Raw genomic sequence first — 18,783 nt, forward strand, 5'->3', positions numbered from 1 at the left:
AAGATTGGACAAATTCACACGCTGCATTCTGCAATCACATGTGTGTGCATTCACAGACTGGCTTTCAGATGAGACAGTCTCGCTGCAATGCCAGGCTCAGAGTGTCTCTGAGCCACCAGCAGTGGAAGTCCTGAGTGCAGGAAGGCTGAGACTAAAGCAGCTGGTTTGACTTCCACTTTTCCCAGAGGTTGTGCATGTTGTGCTATGCTCCGGTTTTTCTAAGCCAGGAGCCCAAATTGATACATTGGACTTCAGTTTTCATCCAGTGTGGCAGTTCATAGGGTTTTCTTATGGAAGAGTTTTCTACAAAAATGGGGCAATAATGCTCTTGTAATTGTTTTGGGTTTTGGGTTTTTTTATTTAAATTGATAACACTTTACAGTTGAAGTGCTCTCAGCTGCCTGATTTCTAAACTACCAAGGTGAGAAAGTTATCTCAACATTTATATTTTGTGCAAACTATTTTGTTCTTCTTCATTTGTCCTTTGCAGAGACACGGACCATCCAATACTCTGCATCATCTAGTCAGGGACGTGAAAAAGGTAAGAGTCCAATAGACGGTAGGTTGGAAATAATGCTATTGTTCTTTTGTAGCTAGATACAACCTGTGTTTTGCATGAGCTTTCAGTCAGAGCCTTCTCCTTCCTGCCAATACAAAATGTCCTGTTTGTGTGCTCCAAATATGAACTTTTTGCATAGAAAGCACAATTAGCAAGTTATTTGGCTTGCTTTCTCTGTAGTTTTAGACGCTTGAGTAGTAGTGTGTCTGCTGCCATAACTGTAGGCTTTTACATACTGTGTGGATTTATGCTGTTACTTGTATTTTTCCATTCCTGCAATTGTTGTCAAAGCTACTTTCTGTGTTGCTAGTTTACTTCCAAGCCTGTAAAATAGCTTTTCCGTTGTGCTGGATCCTGGCTTGTTGAAATAGCTCCTCATTTTGTATTATGTGGCAACTGTAGCCATCTTCCTCACCAGAGATATAAAAATGATGTAGTGCAGCTTTCTCCTGACCCTTATCACGTTAATTTCAAGAATCTGGAATTATAAAAATCTATTAGAAGAGCTAGACAGAAATACTGAAAGGTATAGTGGCAGGAAGGAGATGCCTTTACCAATGTGCTCAGGATTAAGAGTTACAGCAGCTGCAATGAATAAAAATCCCTTATCCTTTAAATATATGGATCAAGTAAGGAGATTGAGTCTGCAAATGAACTCATCAGCTTGAATATTCTCCCAAAGCATGTGCAGATTACAACCTTGCATATTATGTAAGTCAGACCTCAAGGGTAGCATACTTGAAAAAGGATATTTCTGTACATGGGACTAGATAAAAGGAAAGGGCTTTTTTTCTAAGAGCACAGATTTTAGTGGTTTCTTCTGTGAGTGACAACTGAACAGAATTGAAGTCACCTAAGGAAGGAGAATAGTAATGTGTTATATAGCATCTTTTTATTAAGTATTTCTACAGAATAATGAGTAGCATGTTTAGGAAGGTTCAGGTGGTATTCTTTGGTTAGTGTGTTAAATGGCATCATCATTGGCCGTTTATGTATAGTGTATTAAGTGACCATTGAAAAGTGTGAAATGCTTACAAAAGGAAAGTATGCACAAATCCCTTTGGATTGAGCAGCGTGAAGCTAGAATCTGTTTAGAATGTGTAGTGCTCTTGAAGCCCGAGTTTCCAGAATATTTTTTACTTAATAGGCAGTTATTTATCTGCCTATAAGAATTTGAAAGTAGCATAATCTGTCTTCTACTTTTAAAGTTTATACCTTTCCAAATGTCTTCTCTTCCCCAGAATCACCTTTCCAAGTCCTTCTTCAAATGCATAGCAAATTGTATGCTGAGTAACTAAATAATATGAATCTCTTGTTTTGAGCCCCTGACTAAATACATATTTTTAAAGAAACTCTTGAAAGAAAAGGCGTCAAAGTAGTCAAAGATGATCTGTACTCATGGATATATATGGATAGACATTAAATAAACTTACATTGTATTTGATGATGTTATTTGTTCCACAGTGAGTTCTAACTATTAGGTGATGGTTATCTTTCCACAGATTTCTCTTTCTTTCCTCTGTTAATATCTAAAACCTTCAGTAATTCCAGCTACACTGAATCAGTCTTATGAGCATAGGTTAGGGCTTTGTGAGGCTCTTTAGCACCTTCCTGGCTGCATTTCTCATTTTGTGAGTGTTGAGGAGCAGCCACAGCTCACAAGGAGAAGCGACAGCTCACAATAGTCCTGCCAGCTGAGCAGATTCCTTACCAGTCACCCAAGCCATAAATAGTCAGCAGATCTGACAACAGTTTAAATGAAAAACCTCCTTGGAAAAAGCTTCCTGATGGACTCATCACCATTTGACAGTTAGATGCCCCATCATGCACGAAAGTCAGACCATGCTGCTGATGCTGATTTTTTGAGTTCATGTATATTCTGATGACAGACACCTAATCTCTCAGATTTGATTACAGCATCACAGAATATGAATACAAAAGCATGTAATACACCACCTTCAGTCAATACCTAATCAATATGAAATTAACTGTGCTTTTACATGTATATCTCAATTTTTAAACCTGCACTATTTAAAAGGATGTATTCTAAAAAAATATTTTCAGCTTGGTCACTGTGGAGTCTCAGATAGAAAATGGATGTTTAAAAATTATAGAAGCAGTAATTTACTATATAAATATAGCTGTATAAATCAGTAGGAGGGTGTGGTTTGGTTTGGTTTGGTTTGGTTTGGTTTGGTTTGGTTTGCTTGAAAGACAATCTTACCTGCTTGATAAAACAAATAATTAGAACAGAAATCACATTATCAGATTCCGTTTGTGGTAGCCTACATGTGCACACACACACACTTGCACATAAACATATAATAAAATACATTTTCCCTTTGGATTTCCAAATACTGCTGTGAAGACTGATGGCCTAAGCAGCATATTGTGAAGGCCTGGAGACACAATCTTAAAGAATTTACAATAATCAAAATGTGCATAAATTTTGCATGTATTAACAAGACAAATTATGTTATAATGACTCTGCCTCAGATAAACTTTCAGTCCTCTCAATTCCACAGCTGCATACTGGGGCCAACCTGCTGCATTTTCGGCCTCATGGCAGTTTTGACATCTCCTGTCAAGGGTCCAGAATTTCACATTTAAGTTTGGCTTCCTTCCATAGACCATACACAGCAATGTTCTCAGGCTAAGTAGAAAGAATCAGATAGTGACTGAGCTGGCTACCCTGTCTGCAAGTGGAGGTTGCCCTCTACAGATTAAATAAATAAATAAATAAATAAAATCCTTCTCTGCTTCAACTAGCTGATAAAGATCAGTAGAAATTAACAGATGGATTTTTTCGTTTATCCAAAATATTGTATGTAATTAACAGATCTCAATTCCACTTCAGGATTATTTACATTTCCAAAGTTAGAGTTTTTTTGGACTGCTACTACATCTACATTTCCAAAGAACAAACTAGCAATATATAGAATTTTGACAGTATTACTTTTTCCTCAGTATGCAAACTCAAAGGCTTGATATGTGGTGACAAGAAAAAATGCACTTCAAGTGAAAGAAGTACTACAATTGACTAGCTACAGTTTAAACCTGAAATTTCTTCAGGAAAAGAATAATGCATTAGCACTAAAGAATTTGTCCCAGCATTAAAAGATTCGTCGATTATTAACCAGAATAACTATCTTACCTCAAAATCAAACTTTCTCCTCGGTCATTCTTGGCCACCTAGATTGCAGCAGAATTAGTTCATCCAAATTCTGGTTGTTCTTAGGGCGGTTCTGTCCCACTTGCATCGCTGTGCTTCATTTGCAAGTATCCTTAGCACTGCCAGGGTGGTTCAAGCTATCTGCTGCCAGAATAAATGCTTTGTGTAACTTCTCACACAAGGATGGTCTGAGTTTCTTTACTAGGGCTTCTCACTTTGGAAAAGTAATGTTTCTGAAATGTGTATTTTTGCTTTGTATTCGTATTTTTTATTTGGGAGTTTTCTTTAGTGAAGTGCTTCAATATTATCTGGGAGATTTAGATTCATCTTTTATCAAAGTTACTTTACTGGAAATTTTTAATCTAAAATCTTTTATGAAAAGTTAGAACTCAGAACTGTATCAAGACACTCACACTTTGTAACACGTGTAGAACCCTGATGCCCGTTGTTCTTTCTTAACTGCTCAAATGGTTTCTGCCACTTAATAATATTAAAGCATTCCGTTTGAGTGAAGACCTTAGGATAGAAGGAGTCTGTTGAACTGAATCCTACCTTGGAGCTGCAACTCCCATTTCTGCTAATGCTTACTTCCTTGTTCTAGCAGAAATCATTTTACGCATTCTGGAGAGAGAAGAACATTTTGGGGAAAAAAAACCAACCAAGCAAACCTAGCAGAATTTTTTTTTTTTATTTTATTTTTAGGTTTATTTTTCATTTAATTTTTAGATGTTATTTTTCTTTAAACTGCTCAGCATAAATGTTACTATGTTCAAATTACCTAAGTTAAGACACATTCCTGTAAACCACAGTAATTCCCCTACCCATCGAATTAGACAAGATTAGGAAGGTTGCAAGAGAATATGCCAGAGGACATTACTTAGAAATGGTTGGTGGCTCAATTTTTTCCCATAAATTTGCTTGATTTTCTGTCCCTTTGAAAGCCAGCCAATTACATTACACTCTGAGAGCACAACTATGTGTACACTGTGAGTACACTGTGAGAGCACAACCTCCCTCTCTCCCTCCTGAGCCTTTTCAGCATGCTGCTTGTACCATGGTAGCAGGGCAGCAAATAAGCCTTGATCTTCATGGCTAGTGTAGAAAAGGGAGGATCTTTGCATCCATTCCTTCTCTTCTACAGAACCAGTTGTCATCTGCTCTTCATTAATGTTTCTCTGCTCTAATCTAATAAGGACATCTCCAGAGAAGCCAGACAGATCTCCAGACATGCAGATATTTCCAGCGAGACATGATAGTCATAAAATTGCTCCGTGTGAATTACTAACCTTCTTGTAATGAACACATAAAAAGAGCTACAGGCTCACTGTAACCTGAACTGTTATCATCATAGAACATTAGATTACTACAGTGCACTGAACATTTTTGAAGGTAAGGGTTACAATTTCTGGTCCTTCTGCAATATTGACTATATGAGATCATTTTTTATTAGAGTAATATTCCTTTTTTCAAAACTACTCTTCACAGTACACAGAAGGATAATTTGTCTCTCTTCCCACCTTTATTTTGTAATCATATCTTTTGTACAAAACAGAGAGGGTTCTGTAAATTTGAAGGGTTTCTCAGTGGGGTCTCTAGAGACAGGTGATCTATTCACAATTTGCTGAATCATGCCTTTTTTTCTGGTAGGGAATGCTTACTGAAAAACAAGCTATCATCCAATCAACTCAGAAGCAGTGAGTTAGAGAAGGAAGCAAACTTTCATTTGGGTTCATTCCTTCCCATTAGTCCTTTCCTCTGGTAAAGGGATCAGAGTTTACCTTGTGTAGTTCCTCTGGAGGGAATAGAAGAGCAGGTGTGCCCACCCTGGGGTTTTGTTCCTCCACTGCCAGATACCCCCATGAGACTTGACTGGCACATCTGTGAGTGCAACCCTGCCTGAAATTTTCAGCACACAGGATGTCCCATTGGGTTTACTGCAACTGGAGAATAGAAATGCCCCATTAACTCAGAGCAAATTCATATGCAGTGAGAGAAAATCTGTTACTGAAATCTCTCTTCATAGTTTTGCAACCCTGAAGTACTGGAGAACTCATAACCTTAGTGATGCCATTTTCAGATTTGAAAGTGAAGGAAGATGTGTGCAAGAGAGTTGCCATAAAAAGGACAGTAAGATGTGGTCATATTTGTAATTCTCTTTCCTTCCAAGTTAAAAGGTATGTGCCGAAGACATCACATACACATACGCATACGCATCTATTTAGATATATAAAAATATCTAACAGAGGGTAATAAAGGAAAATAAATGGAAAGAGAATGATGTAGGCGTCTTTTCCAGGATCCTGTTAATGACACTTGCCATAAACTCAGTTCATTCATTGTGAGGCAATCTCCATGGCTCTGCTAGAAATTACCTAACCAGATAATGTGTTCAAAGGGAGTTTTAGTAAAACATGTAAGGAACTCAGGTAGGGAATATGTTGAAAAATTTCTTGGCCTGTATTTTTCTTCATAAACAAATCCCAAAGTAATTAGCCACAGATATTTTGTTTATTACAGCTTTCATATATAACAGATGCTTACTTCATTTTCTTGGTGAGAAACTTAAGCAAAGATGTGTATTTTTTGAACATAGCACCAAGACTGAATGCCCTTAGCAACTGGTAATAATGGTAGCTCATGAGCTCATGTAAGTCCTTTAGAGTTGTAACACCATTCTTACCTCCTTCCCTTCCTTTCCTGGAACATGGGAAGGAAACACTGCAGAATGGGAAGAAGCTGGTCGCATCTGAACAAAAGACTGTGTGATGTCACTTCACCATGCCTTGGCAGTTCAGATGAGGCAGTCCAGAGAGATGCCAGCAGAGATGTGAGATGCCAGGACGAGTTGTGGTGAGAGCTGGTGCAGGAAAAGTGTTATCTTTCAGAGCTAGAGTCCAGCAACTGTGCCTGACTTTTCAAGTGTATCGATCCTCATGCTTTTATTTCTGCAGTCATGTTCCTTGTTTCCCCAGCTGAAGAATATGAGTACTGTGTACTGACGTTATCTTCTGTTGCTTCCAACCAGTTCTTCACCTTCTTATTTAACTTATGTCTTCTTTCCAAGCGAGAATATCCAGGTTTCGGTTGGATCTATTTTAAGGTGAATTAATTAACCAGCATAATAATACATTCCTGCTTTTACCTATTTAATTTGTTTTATTCTAACATCATTTTACTGACATTTAACAATGTCAGTAATAAGTATTTCTTCTCCCACCATCCCTAATTTCATTGCAGGGAAACTTGCCTCCTGATTATCGGATAAGCCTGATTGACATTGGATTGGTGATAGAGTACCTGATGGGAGGAGCCTATCGCTGCAATTACACCCGAAAGCGGTTTAGAACACTTTACCACAATTTGTTCGGGCCCAAGAGGGTAAGAAACAAGTTGTTTGCCATCCTCATTACTGGACCAACTGGTAGGGGTTCCATAGCTTCTTACATGGTTCCAGACTGGGGGGATACAGAGCACACACTGTTCATTCTACAGATTCATTTCCATTATGTACGTTGCAGTTATCTCACCATAATGCATCACAATCCAGACACTGCTACAAGCTATGGTTTTTATTAATTTAATGAAAAAATTATTGCGTTCTGCTGCCCTGCTGAAACCAGCACATAAAAAAGTCTCCTCTGACTCTAAAACCTGTAATTATGAGTATTCAGAGCTTTTAAAAGACAAATCTTTTGACCTGCACCAGTAATATTACAATTCTAACTCCGATTTAGAATTGAAAACTTCTGCATTGTTAGATGCATTTCCTATCTCATGGCTCATCTCCTGATTGTGATCTGAAGGTTTCAGGGCAAAGAAACCCATAACTGAAAGCTTGTTTTATTTTTCGGATGTGGATGCAGCAATCATTAAGTTCATGGCAACACCACTGCTAAGTATTTTCATGGGTTCCGTGTTTGAAGAGTTATGCTACTTATTTGTGAATACAAATAAGGTCTTTCTGAAACAAAATTGCTGTTTATTGTCAACCGTATTGCCATTGCCCCAATCCAGCATGAACAGGAGTCTGTTCAGCTCCTCCCAGTAAGATTTGTAGTCTCTTCTTTGTCTATTCTTGCCTCACAATTCAGATTTTAGCAATACACATCTCTGAAAGTATTAATAAGTGGTTATCATTAGCAACAGCTCTGTGAAACGCTTACAGACAACTGCTTAAAATGGATTTGTTTCCCTATACTTTTTCTTATGATTCTTCACGTTTGAGAGGAAAGACAGTAATTGTAGCTGGTGAGAGATACTTCCTTCCCACAGTCACTCCATCGAGAAAAGCATTTGAGCAGTGATTTCACTGACACTGAGCAAACACACAGAGCAGCTCCACAACAGTCAATAAAAGTGTTCCAGGGCAGTGGCCAAAACCCAAAACTCTGATGTACTCCAGAGAAAACCATTCCTGCCTTATCAGTGGTCCCTATCACTTTCTTGCTAGAGCAGCCCTAACTAGCTGTAATTTATACCTGAATCCAAATGTATGTCTTCTGTTGTGGTTTGGTGAAATAGTGTCAAACTCAAGCTTGAAATAACTACATATATGTAATTATTTGATTGGCACTTGTGTGTATGTATGTACTAGTAGGTTACACTACATTATATTGCATTGTATATATATTATGTATATTTTATTGTATATTCTATGTCAGTCTACATGCACATGTACATATGTGTATATATATATGTATACAAAAATAGCTGTAGATTTTCATCATTATTCTGTGAGAAATAACACTTTTCTGACTTTTTTTTGAACAGCCAAAAGCCCTGAAGCTGCTGGGAATGGAGGTAGGCAACCTGTGACAAATCTTAATGTCTTTTCCTTCTTTGGCAAATATAAACTTTATCCAAATAATGCTTAAATTCACTGTAATGAAAGCATGAAGATCCAGGAGATAGCTAAGGAAAAAGAGGGCTCTGCCCCAGCTATGGATCTTTTTAGTTTTTTGCTCAATAAGAATTACACAAAATGTTTCAGTCTGGCAGGGCAAGCAGAATTTCAGTCAGATAGCATCTTAGTTCAAAACATGTTCAGAGAAATTAAAGACTTGCAGAGAATGATGCAGAAATTTTTATACAGGCCAAAGGAATTAGTTTATTGGCACTTTTGGCTACCCCAATGTTTCAACGGGATAGTATTTTCATGGGTTTTATTTTCTGCAACCACTTCCGTTTTTCCATCCATAGACACAGGACAGAATAGGTCAGCTCATCTGATGAAAGCAAAAGGCTAAAATGAGAAAGAAACTAAAGGCTACAGTAACAAAGGGATAGAGAAGGAAGGAATAAACGCACAGAATAGCAGTAAAGAAGGGAGATTGCTATCTTTGAAAGGAGAAAAAGGGAGAAAACACAAGAACAAGCATATATGGAGTCTTCAGCAGATCAGAAAATTCCCTGGATATATTCTTTCTGGAGATGGAAAGAGGCAGATGCATTACAGCAGATGTTACATTTCCAGTGAGCTCTTAGCTTTATTTTAATGGTGGCTTTTCCAAAATGGTTCTGGGTATGGTGTGGTTGTACTTTCTGTTATTAGGGAGACAGAGCAATTCAGAGTGACAGCTCAAGGTTCTGTTTCCCTGCTTACAGTCTTCTTAAATATAGTGCACACACCAATACCTTTTTTGTTGTTTATCTAAATATTGTTTATCTAAATATTTTGTCCTAGGTTGGCCTGCAGAAAACAAGCTTGACATCTTAGGTACAGGTTTCAATGAATTGTGTGAATTGATTCAGTTCCTTTACTGACAAAAAAAAAATTCTCTTCAATTCCCACAGGATGATGTCCCTTTGCGTCGAGGGAGAAAACCAACAAAGAAGAAAGAAGAAGAAGTTGATATTGATATGGATGACCCTGAGATCAATCACTTTCCCTTCCCATTCCATGAGCTGATGGTGTGGGCTGTGCTGATGAAACGTCAGAAGATGGCCCTCTTCTTTTGGCAGCATGGGGAAGAGGCTATGGCTAAAGCACTGGTGGCCTGCAAACTCTGCAAAGCCATGGCCCACGAAGCATCAGAAAATGATATGGTGGATGACATATCCCAAGAGCTGAACCACAATTCCAGGTGAATTTCCTTTGAAGTACCCTTTCCTGAGGGGGAGAAGAAAAATAAAATTAAAAAAATACAAAGAGGGAAGAGAGATTTCTGAACCTGCCTAAAATGTTCTTATCTGTATCTTCCTTTCATTTCTAACTTGTAGGGAAAGTGCAATCCCTTTAGAGAAAAATCTAAATGGCTTTTAAACAATCTGTCTGCCAGAGTAGCGAAGTTTTTAGCAATATAACTTCTGAAATGAGATGTCAGTAAGACAGTGAAATATCTATATTGTTTATGTGTTCTCCCTGAGGCCTCAAGAGTCAGACTGCAACATTTCTGTGTGCTTTTACAGGACACCCTGTACATACTGAGCAGGACAGTTATTGAAATCCCTATGAGCCCAGTATGCAGGCAGAAGTGTTAATTAGCCAAGAGATCATGCTTAGATGAGCAAGACAAGATACTAGATTCCATAAGAATCTTTCCTGATGTCAAAGTTTTAGAAATTTGGGATTTTAGAAAGGATATTGGACAGTCTTCTTCCAGGAGGCTTGACTGTGAAGCCATGGGCAAACAGCAGAGAATCAATCCCTTAAGCAGCAGATAACTGGAGGATTTCAGTTAGAAATGTCAGGGAGGTGGGCAGGGAGGTGGGAGCAGACAGCTGGTAGGTGTGGGTGCTCATCACTGCTAAGTTGGGGCACTTATTTATATGCCTAGCATTAGCCAGTCACATTTGAAAATGTGGGTTTCCACGTGTGGAGTCACCATCACGATCTGCATGACGGAAGGTGATGTGCCCCTTGCAGAGGCTGCGGTGGCAGAGGTGTGTTTGGAGCATAGGACTGCATATGCTAACGTGTGTCCCTCTGTTGCAGGGACTTCGGCCAGCTGGCGGTCGAGCTGTTGGACCAATCCTACAAGCAGGACGAGCAACTGGCGATGAAACTGCTGACCTACGAGCTGAAGAACTGGAGCAACGCCACGTGCCTGCAGCTCGCAGTGGCAGCCAAACACAGGGACTTCATCGCTCACACGTGCAGCCAGATGCTGCTCACTGACATGTGGATGGGTCGTCTACGAATGAGAAAAAATTCTGGCCTAAAGGTCATTCCTGTTTTAAAATAAAATTAATGTTCAGAGAATAGATGGTGACAGGGTTCACGACAAATCTGTAATAACTGTCTAAAGTAACTGTATTTCAGATGTTTATTTGCAGTAACATTAAGCAGGGTATTTTCTTCCTGTGTTCAGTTTCTTAGCTGGAGCTTATCATAAGCCTAAGTTCAAAGCACATAGCTTAAATTTTTTCATTCCCTTTCTTAAAGTCCCCTCTGGCATCATTTATCAGAATGAGAATCTAGCTAGGAGGTTAGTGTGTCACCACCCTGCCTGTATACTTGAGGAGTTACTCAAGAGTTTTAAAAATAAATAAAGGAAGTGTAAGTGAATTAACCACTAGTGAAAGGTGCTGATCTGACATCCTTCCCCAGAATAGGCAAAGTAAGCAGCACAAATTTCCTTACAAACCCTTGCAAATATTCCTGATGGCATCTGAAGGGACTCTGTTAGAGGGTCTGAAGGATAATTCAGTTTTCAAAGCTTTACATCCACAGTTGATAAAACTGCTAACAGTACAAAGTGAATTCTGAGATGAATTTGAGTTCATGGCATTTTTCACCAAAACAGTCACCAGTCAGAACACACCCAGGAATTGCCTCTTTCTCCCAGATCACCGAGAAATAATTTCTGTGAAGGGATTCTCTCTTCTGCACTAATTGTGTCTGTGAAAATTGGTAATTACACATCTGTATTGCCATGTGAAAAGATGTTCAGTAATGGCAGGAATGCTTAGGAGTACGTGCATTGCTTCCAGACTGGCTCTTAATCCAGTAACAGTGATGAGTGAGAACAAGTGGCTGATAACATTCCTGTGCAGGACTTGTGCCTACAAGTTGTTCTGCTACAGGTAGAAAACACTCTCACATTTGCAGACATTCCTACTACCTCTTTCCTGAACCCTTAGGTCTATTATCCTTCAGAGGGACAGCCGCTTTGTTCACTGTTTGGCTTTGCAGATATTCAGCCTATGCACATGAAGGACAATGCAGCATCTACTGGTTTCCTACTACATGCATTCCACTTTTCAGCATGCATTTCTTCAGCTCTAACACAGACCTTTATTTCATGATGCATAACTGAAGGTAACAGGCTCTGTTTCCTTTCTACATCTCCTAACACCAGGGCTTCACAAGAATCCTTTACTCAGTTTCTAGTCTGTATTTTATTTCATTGAAGCTAATTAGCAGAACTTGTTTAAAGCTAAAGCAGGCTACAAGCTACGTGAGGCAGCATGATAAAGAAATAAATTTGCAAGCATGAGTCATGCTTTATTTCCCAAGTTTTTTCCCTTTGAAACTGACAAATGGTAGGAAGATTGAATATAATTCTTTAGATTCTTGCTGAGGATGTATGGCACCAATGGAAGAGCTAGGGGAAGCTGTTAATTCTGCCTGCTCTTAAAAAGAGCCTTTCTGTGAAGGTCTTCCTGTAAACCCCTCTCCCCAGACCCATCATTTCGTGAACACAGGAGCAGTGCAGGAAGCTTTTCCAGGGCTGGGTACAGCATACATGATTGCTCCTCATTGTACTTTGAATGGTTTCAACAGCACACAGGCTGTCTTGCTGATATGATGAGCACCCTTCCTAACCTGCCAAGAAGTTAACTATCTGATTTCACTCTCATTCAGGGAGACATTTGTAAGAAAATAATTTTCCATCCAATTGCAGCATAACCAGGAAAAGTTGTTGTGCCTATGAATACAGACTTTGCTTTGTATTACTGTGATATCCTATTCAGTTGAACTAATGTTTCAATCCAAGCATTGTTCATTACTTAGATATCCCAACAAGGTAATTTTAGTGGTTTCTACACTCTTGTCTAAGAGAGGGAAGGCAGAAAAGAAAGAACTGTCATTACACAGCTGCCTGCTTGCTGAAACAAAATCTAAGGGGACTGCATATCTATGCACATCAGCATTTCCTTTCGCTGGCTTTGCCTTCTCTCCTCAGACCAACACATAGCTACACTTCTTTGACTACAAGTGTGCATTAAGCATGGACACAGAGAGCTATTAACTGTCTCTGTGGAAACAAATACTCCCTGTGTGTCCTTCATACTGGTATTTTGTAATACGTAAAATGCAGACGTTTACAGGTCTGTGCTCCTATACGGTCCCACCTACTCTTGACCTTATATAATATTTTGTAAATATATTCTAGTATGTAGCACTATGCATCTGGTGATGCAGACAAAACATTCAGGAACATTCACAGCAACATAGTAGAAGTTACGTGCTTTGATTCAGTACTCTGGTAACAGTACCCCCAATGGCAAATACTTTATTGTCCTAGAAACTCACATGCACTTGTATCTTTCTTTTCCTAAATCTCCTGAGGGAGTTGTCCCATTTGATGCTAAGTAACCATTATGACTATAATGTGTTTTCTGTGATGATTATTGTTATCATTGTTATTGCTTTAGGTAATTCTAGGAATTCTACTTCCTCCTTCAATCCTCAGCTTGGAGTTCAAGAACAAAGATGATATGCCCTACATGAGCCAGGCCAATGAGATCCATCTTCAAGAAAAGGATCCAGAGGAACCAGAGAAACCAGTGAAAGAAAAAGATGAGGAAGACATGGAACTCACTGTAAGTGCTCACAATAAATCATCAGCCTCAGCGCTGTCAATTTGTTATTCCTACTTCTGCAGGCATTGCAGACCATCTGATGGCTAAATATAGCACATGATAGGATACTACTCTTCACACTCCCCTCTCCTCCATGGGATTCAAGCCACACAAGTTGTCATGGTTTTGCCTTCATGCTGCAGCCGTGCATGGTGATACTTTGCTATAATATCCTCATGTTTTGACTCAATTTGATGCCATATTGTCTGAACTGAGGGAAATAGATTTTAGAAGCACTCAGCATTGATAGATAACCTCTCTGGTGGAAAAGGGCTCATCTTTGGTTGGAAATTCCCAAAAATCCATGGATGCCAGAGATTTTTTTTCTTTTAGTTGACTTCATTAGAAAGTAAGGAACTGTGCAAACAGGTCAGAAAAATTATTACAACTTACTCTAATTTTTTTTTTTTTTGTGGTAATTGGCTTTCACACAAACACACATCCAGTTTTTAATCCACTGAAGACATTAACAAGCAGCTAGACAGCTCCACTTCTACAAGTCAACAGAATTGTGTAAGAAGGACTTGTCAGTATTAGTAACACAACCTCTGAGGAATAATTTATGCCACAAGGAATCAGATAGATAAAGCTCTGAAAACTAGACAAGTCATCTACCTCCTGTTTCTTATTCTCACAGTTTTAGTTCGGGCAGTTATCGTACAGGCTATTACATCTGCCTTAGTCTAGTTTGATTTGGATTTGTTTGGGTTTGATTGTGGTGTCTTTGAAAGACTTAGAACTCAGCTCCAGTTGGTCAGGATCAAGGCATAGACATAAAAGGGATATGCCTGGTTAAGTTAAAAAAACAAAAAAAAAAACAAAAAAACCCAGACTGTTTCCCACAGGCAAACAGCAGGAGCTGCCCTCAGGACCCCGACTGCAGGCAGGCAGAAGGATCTGCCTACAGGACCCAATATGCAGGCAAGCCGAAGGAGCAGCCCACAAGACCCACCTACAGGACCCGTTTGCAGGCAAGAACCTGGCTGTTGGGAAGGACCAGAAGCCAGAATAGCAGCAATGGGGCATTCTCTGCTCATTAGCTATTGATTGCAATTTACTAACCCTTGGCTTCTGATCCCCTTATGAAGTGCCTATTCAAATCAAATAAGCACTGTGCAAGCTGCCTTTTACCTGGCAGTGGGGAGAAATCTGGGGAAGGTGTGTTTTCCATCTCACCACAGTTATCCCAGCTCCTGGTTTCTTGTCTACAATACCGTTTCCTTTTACCCTTCTGAGTCCTGCTGCAAGTAAGTGATGTGTCCAGTGGATCTGCTATTCCAGATGAACCTTTGATGTTCCCCCTCTTCTCCTTTCCATGTGCTGACAGTCCTATTACTCTGTTCTGTCATTGGCTCTTCCCTTAATTCCTTCAAATTCAATGTATCACTCTAGTGAAATTCCAGACACTTTGAACTTTTTGTATGAAACAATATTTCTTCTTGTGGAGTCCAGCAAATTTAGAAACAATGCACTTGGTACAGCACTGCTCACTTAGTATTTCTGCCTAGAATCTATACCATACTGTAGAACTTCTAACACAGCTGTTTCACTCTGGTGCCCCTCAGCGGTGAGGAGAGACAAACTGGTAGCAGAGAGAAATTTGCGTGGCTATGGTCAGATGCCACAGGCAGCAACATTTGGTCACCTGACATATTTTAAATATAAGAAAATACTTTAGACTGAAGTTTCATGTTGTTCCAGCCATAGTCAAATGGTCTGGCATAAAGGTCAGGTTTCTTTTCTACCGATCAGAGGATGCCTGAAAGATGTTTTGGGAAGTGCCTTTGTGAAGTTTCCCCTTGGGTGTGGTATCCTTTAGTATATTAAGGATACTTTATAAATACTTCAATAAGATTAATAATTTGTTGTGATGGGATATCATAAATGCTTAATCCATTGCTGAACTTTGAATCAATAGACCAATCACTCATTTAACCTGAGCTTTGTTCAGCACAAAGATTAACAAACAAAAGCGATGTTAAAAATATGATTTTTATCTCAAAGTTTCTTTTCTGGCAAATAATATATAATTGAAATAATCTTTCTGATTCTCCTTCTAATCATTCCCAGTGAATACTTCTCAAGTCTCTGTATTCCTTATGTTACACCCATATTCTTTCTGCAAAAATGAAGATAAAGAGGTCTTGTCTAGGCAAGTCTGTTCATTGATTTCCTGTGTGTCTTGCACTGCTGAGCCCAGGTGACTAAACACAGGCCAAGGAGTCAGTTTCCTCTTCTGTACTGCGCTTATGCAGAGGGCATGAGCTACGGGGCCACAGTGATATTCTCCCTATTTTACACCTCATTTGCACAGAATAATGTGATCAGCAGACTACAGAAACAGTGAAATTAGGTCTCTACATGAAGGCATCTGCATGCAAGTATGTATTTGCTTTATGCTCCTCTTAAAGAGTCTGGTGGGTAACTGAACATATGGATGTACTACAAAGAAGTGTTTATTCCCTGTAAACTACGTGTTATTCACACCTGCTTTTAACTTTATAACAGATATATGAAAGTGATGGTCCCCGATTTCTTTAACACCTAGATGCTGAGAAACAGTCTCATAGCAGCTACTCACAAAAGCATATTTGAATACTGCTCTCATCAGTGCTCCTCAGCACCAAGAAATTTACCACAATTTATGTATGGAGCTGACAGTCATTAATCCTGAATATTAAACACAGAGAAGTAGAAGGGCACTGAAGTCTAAAGGCCAGGGATATTTTCTGTTTGTACAAGTCCTAATCAAGGCCTTAATTGCTGAAATTCAGGTCAGTCAGAAACCCCAGAAGTCTCCCTTCCTCCTAGAATAACCCAGATTTTGCAAGCCATAACTAGGAGCATCTTTAACCCTATTCAGTACCTTATTGTTTGGGTATTAGAGCTCCCCAGCGAATGGTTTTTTTTCAGAACAGAGAATAATACAAGTCCTTTAAAAAGTGTTTCTGTTGTTGCAAAATTATCTGAGCAATCATTTTGCTCTGATTTTCCACAATGAATAGGAAGTCTGGACTTACATGAGCACCACTGAGTTAGTCCCAGAACTTTTCAGCAGCAGCAAAGCTAGTTCTGTTGGCCTCTGGGATCACATTACTTCACCTGTGGTATGTGTGCTTAGACTTTTCTCAATGGCAAGAAATAACCAAATATTAATCATATCACTGAAAATAGAGTTCTTGAAACAGAAAACTCTGAAGATCCATGTCCCAATGCCCCCTACCCTTCCCTGTGGATGCTGCTTTCACAGCATCTCACATGCCAGCAACAAGGTACCCCTTCAGCTCTAGAACTGGGAGACACTGATGGTGGTCTCCAGGCAGAAGGGCTGACTCTCTCCATAAGGAGAGGTTCTCTTTTCCTTCAAGGAGTTTGGAAGCCCTCCATAACACCACCACCACCACACAGGTGCCCTGGCACAGTCTGTGTTCTTTGCCCTGCTCAGCAGACAGAATGACTGAGCTCCTGGCACTTCAGTCTTGTTCCTCTGTGCTCACTGTAAACACCAAGCACATGCAAGATCTAATTTTACACATCTGTAAATCAAAGACACGAAAATGTTTTTCTGCCAGTGTTTCAGGGCAGAGCACAGTAATCCTAGAACAGCTACCATGGGGGCAGCACTTTCACGCGCAGTGTAGGATCCAGCAGCGTGTGCTGAGTGGGGTGTCTCTACACAGCTATGTATCATTTCCACACCAGTTCTCTGTGAACTGGGATAGGTCTCTATATAGCATGTAGATTTCACTCACTATTTAATTGGAAGAGCCTGTATTCATTCCAGAAAGACTGAAAATCCTGTTATTTAATTACAAAACACTTAAATATAGTATAGGATTGTTAACATATATTAATGCAAAAATGTGCAACCCAAAACTCTCCCCTGATAGTTCGTTATCAGCAAACAGTCCTCAATTACATAAAACAAAATCTGGCCCAACAATAACAACAAAAATCAGATTAATAAAATCTCTGTGTAAAAACTATGCAATAATCAATCCCCTCAGGCTAAATGATGCAGTTGTACTGTACTTCACAATGAGGTTGAGCTGCTGTCGAGCTTACCTTGCATGACTCATGGTGAATCATGGACAAAATCATGTATTAGAGAAAGAGATGCCGCCCACACAGAGCAGTGTGTTGAGTTATTCCCACCCTACTGCATCCCACTCCAAGGAAAACATTTGTTCACATTTGGCACTGCAATTATTCTGTTAAGGCAGTTACTTAGGTTATTTCTGAATGTTTCTAATGGGGAAGCTTTTCAGTCTGTTAATACTGAGGTATAATTAACAGTCAGGAACATCAGCTCAAACCTAATCCCTAGCCATCTCAGAGAAATTCCCCATCTGTAGCATGGGGGAGGGGAGAAGGCAGTATTATATGATAGAATTAATTCAAAAATAATTATAACAGGATAAAATTACAGCACCATTATCAAGAAGAAAGCAGTAGCAAACAGGAAATCAGAATCCGTAAGCTAAAGCATAAATCCAGATATTGAAAGAACATTATCATAAAAACATCCACAACTCACTGATTTCATTGAGAATTAAGCCTGTCTCAGAATCTCTAAATTTGTGAAATTGTGAAGGATTTGATCTCTGTAAAATAATCCCTTTCACTAAAGCACAACATTGCTCGTTTGTTAAAGCAGGCAGCATTCATTTTTATTCTGCTGCAAAATTCCTGAGCAGCAGAGGACAGCAGAGACAAAGCTTTGGGAAAAGTTAAAGAAAACTCTGTAGCTCCAGATGGCAGTTTTCCCTGAACAGAGTCAGTAAGTGGAGAGAAGAAAACAAATTACTACCGTCTTGGGCTATAGTGTTCCCAAAGCATTCAGATGATACTCATTTTCCCCTCCCTCAAAAAACCCCAGTCAACGATTTGGATCAAAGGATCACTTTGATTTTGTGGAGTTCAGGTAATGATATCTTCTGTGGAGGTTGTGTAACTTCTGCTACTGTAGTTACATTCAATAAGTCTGATAACTATAAAAACCCTTGTCTGCTTAACAATCACTTTGTCTTTTTCCTTTTTTATAATGGTCTTGATGGACTCTCAAGGTGTTTTATGTGTTCTGTGAGAGCCAACAGGACGTGCATTTAAATGTTGAACGGCTGGTGTTTTTTCTGTATTTATGGAAATTAAATTCAGCCATTAAAGCTAAAGGAAATGGGTTAACTTGGACAAAGCAGGCTTTAGTCTTTGAGATAGTCCAGGCTTTAGTCTTTGAGATAGTCCC

General features: G+C 39.3%; 1 protein-coding gene across 8 annotated transcripts in view; it reads left to right on the plus strand.

The window, feature by feature from the left end:
- TRPM3 (transient receptor potential cation channel subfamily M member 3) overlaps nucleotides 1-18,783 on the plus strand; it is a 440,778-nt gene that overhangs the window by 379,093 nt on the left and 42,902 nt on the right. For 5 of the 8 annotated variants that reach the window (XR_006163147.1, XM_033084618.2, XM_033084619.2 and 2 more), the window contains exons 12-19: nucleotides 491-541; nucleotides 6,796-6,831; nucleotides 6,969-7,109; nucleotides 8,502-8,531; nucleotides 9,525-9,814; nucleotides 10,666-10,894; nucleotides 13,332-13,499; nucleotides 14,384-14,509. Coding sequence is in view for 7 of the 8 variants with exons in the window: in XM_033084618.2 (XP_032940509.1) it covers nucleotides 491-541; nucleotides 6,796-6,831; nucleotides 6,969-7,109; nucleotides 8,502-8,531; nucleotides 9,525-9,814; nucleotides 10,666-10,894; nucleotides 13,332-13,499; nucleotides 14,384-14,509 (1,071 nt within the window). In the remaining variant the exon portion in view is untranslated. The remainder of the gene's footprint in view (nucleotides 1-490; nucleotides 542-6,795; nucleotides 6,832-6,968; nucleotides 7,110-8,501; nucleotides 8,532-9,524; nucleotides 9,815-10,665; nucleotides 10,895-13,331; nucleotides 13,500-14,383; nucleotides 14,510-18,783) is intronic. The other 3 variants (XM_033084620.1, XM_033084615.1, XM_033084621.1) reach the window with 3 other exon arrangements.

The sequence above is a fragment of the Catharus ustulatus genome, chromosome Z (genome assembly GCF_009819885.2).
Source record: "Catharus ustulatus isolate bCatUst1 chromosome Z, bCatUst1.pri.v2, whole genome shotgun sequence".
Classification (NCBI taxonomy): domain Eukaryota; kingdom Metazoa; phylum Chordata; class Aves; order Passeriformes; family Turdidae; genus Catharus; species Catharus ustulatus.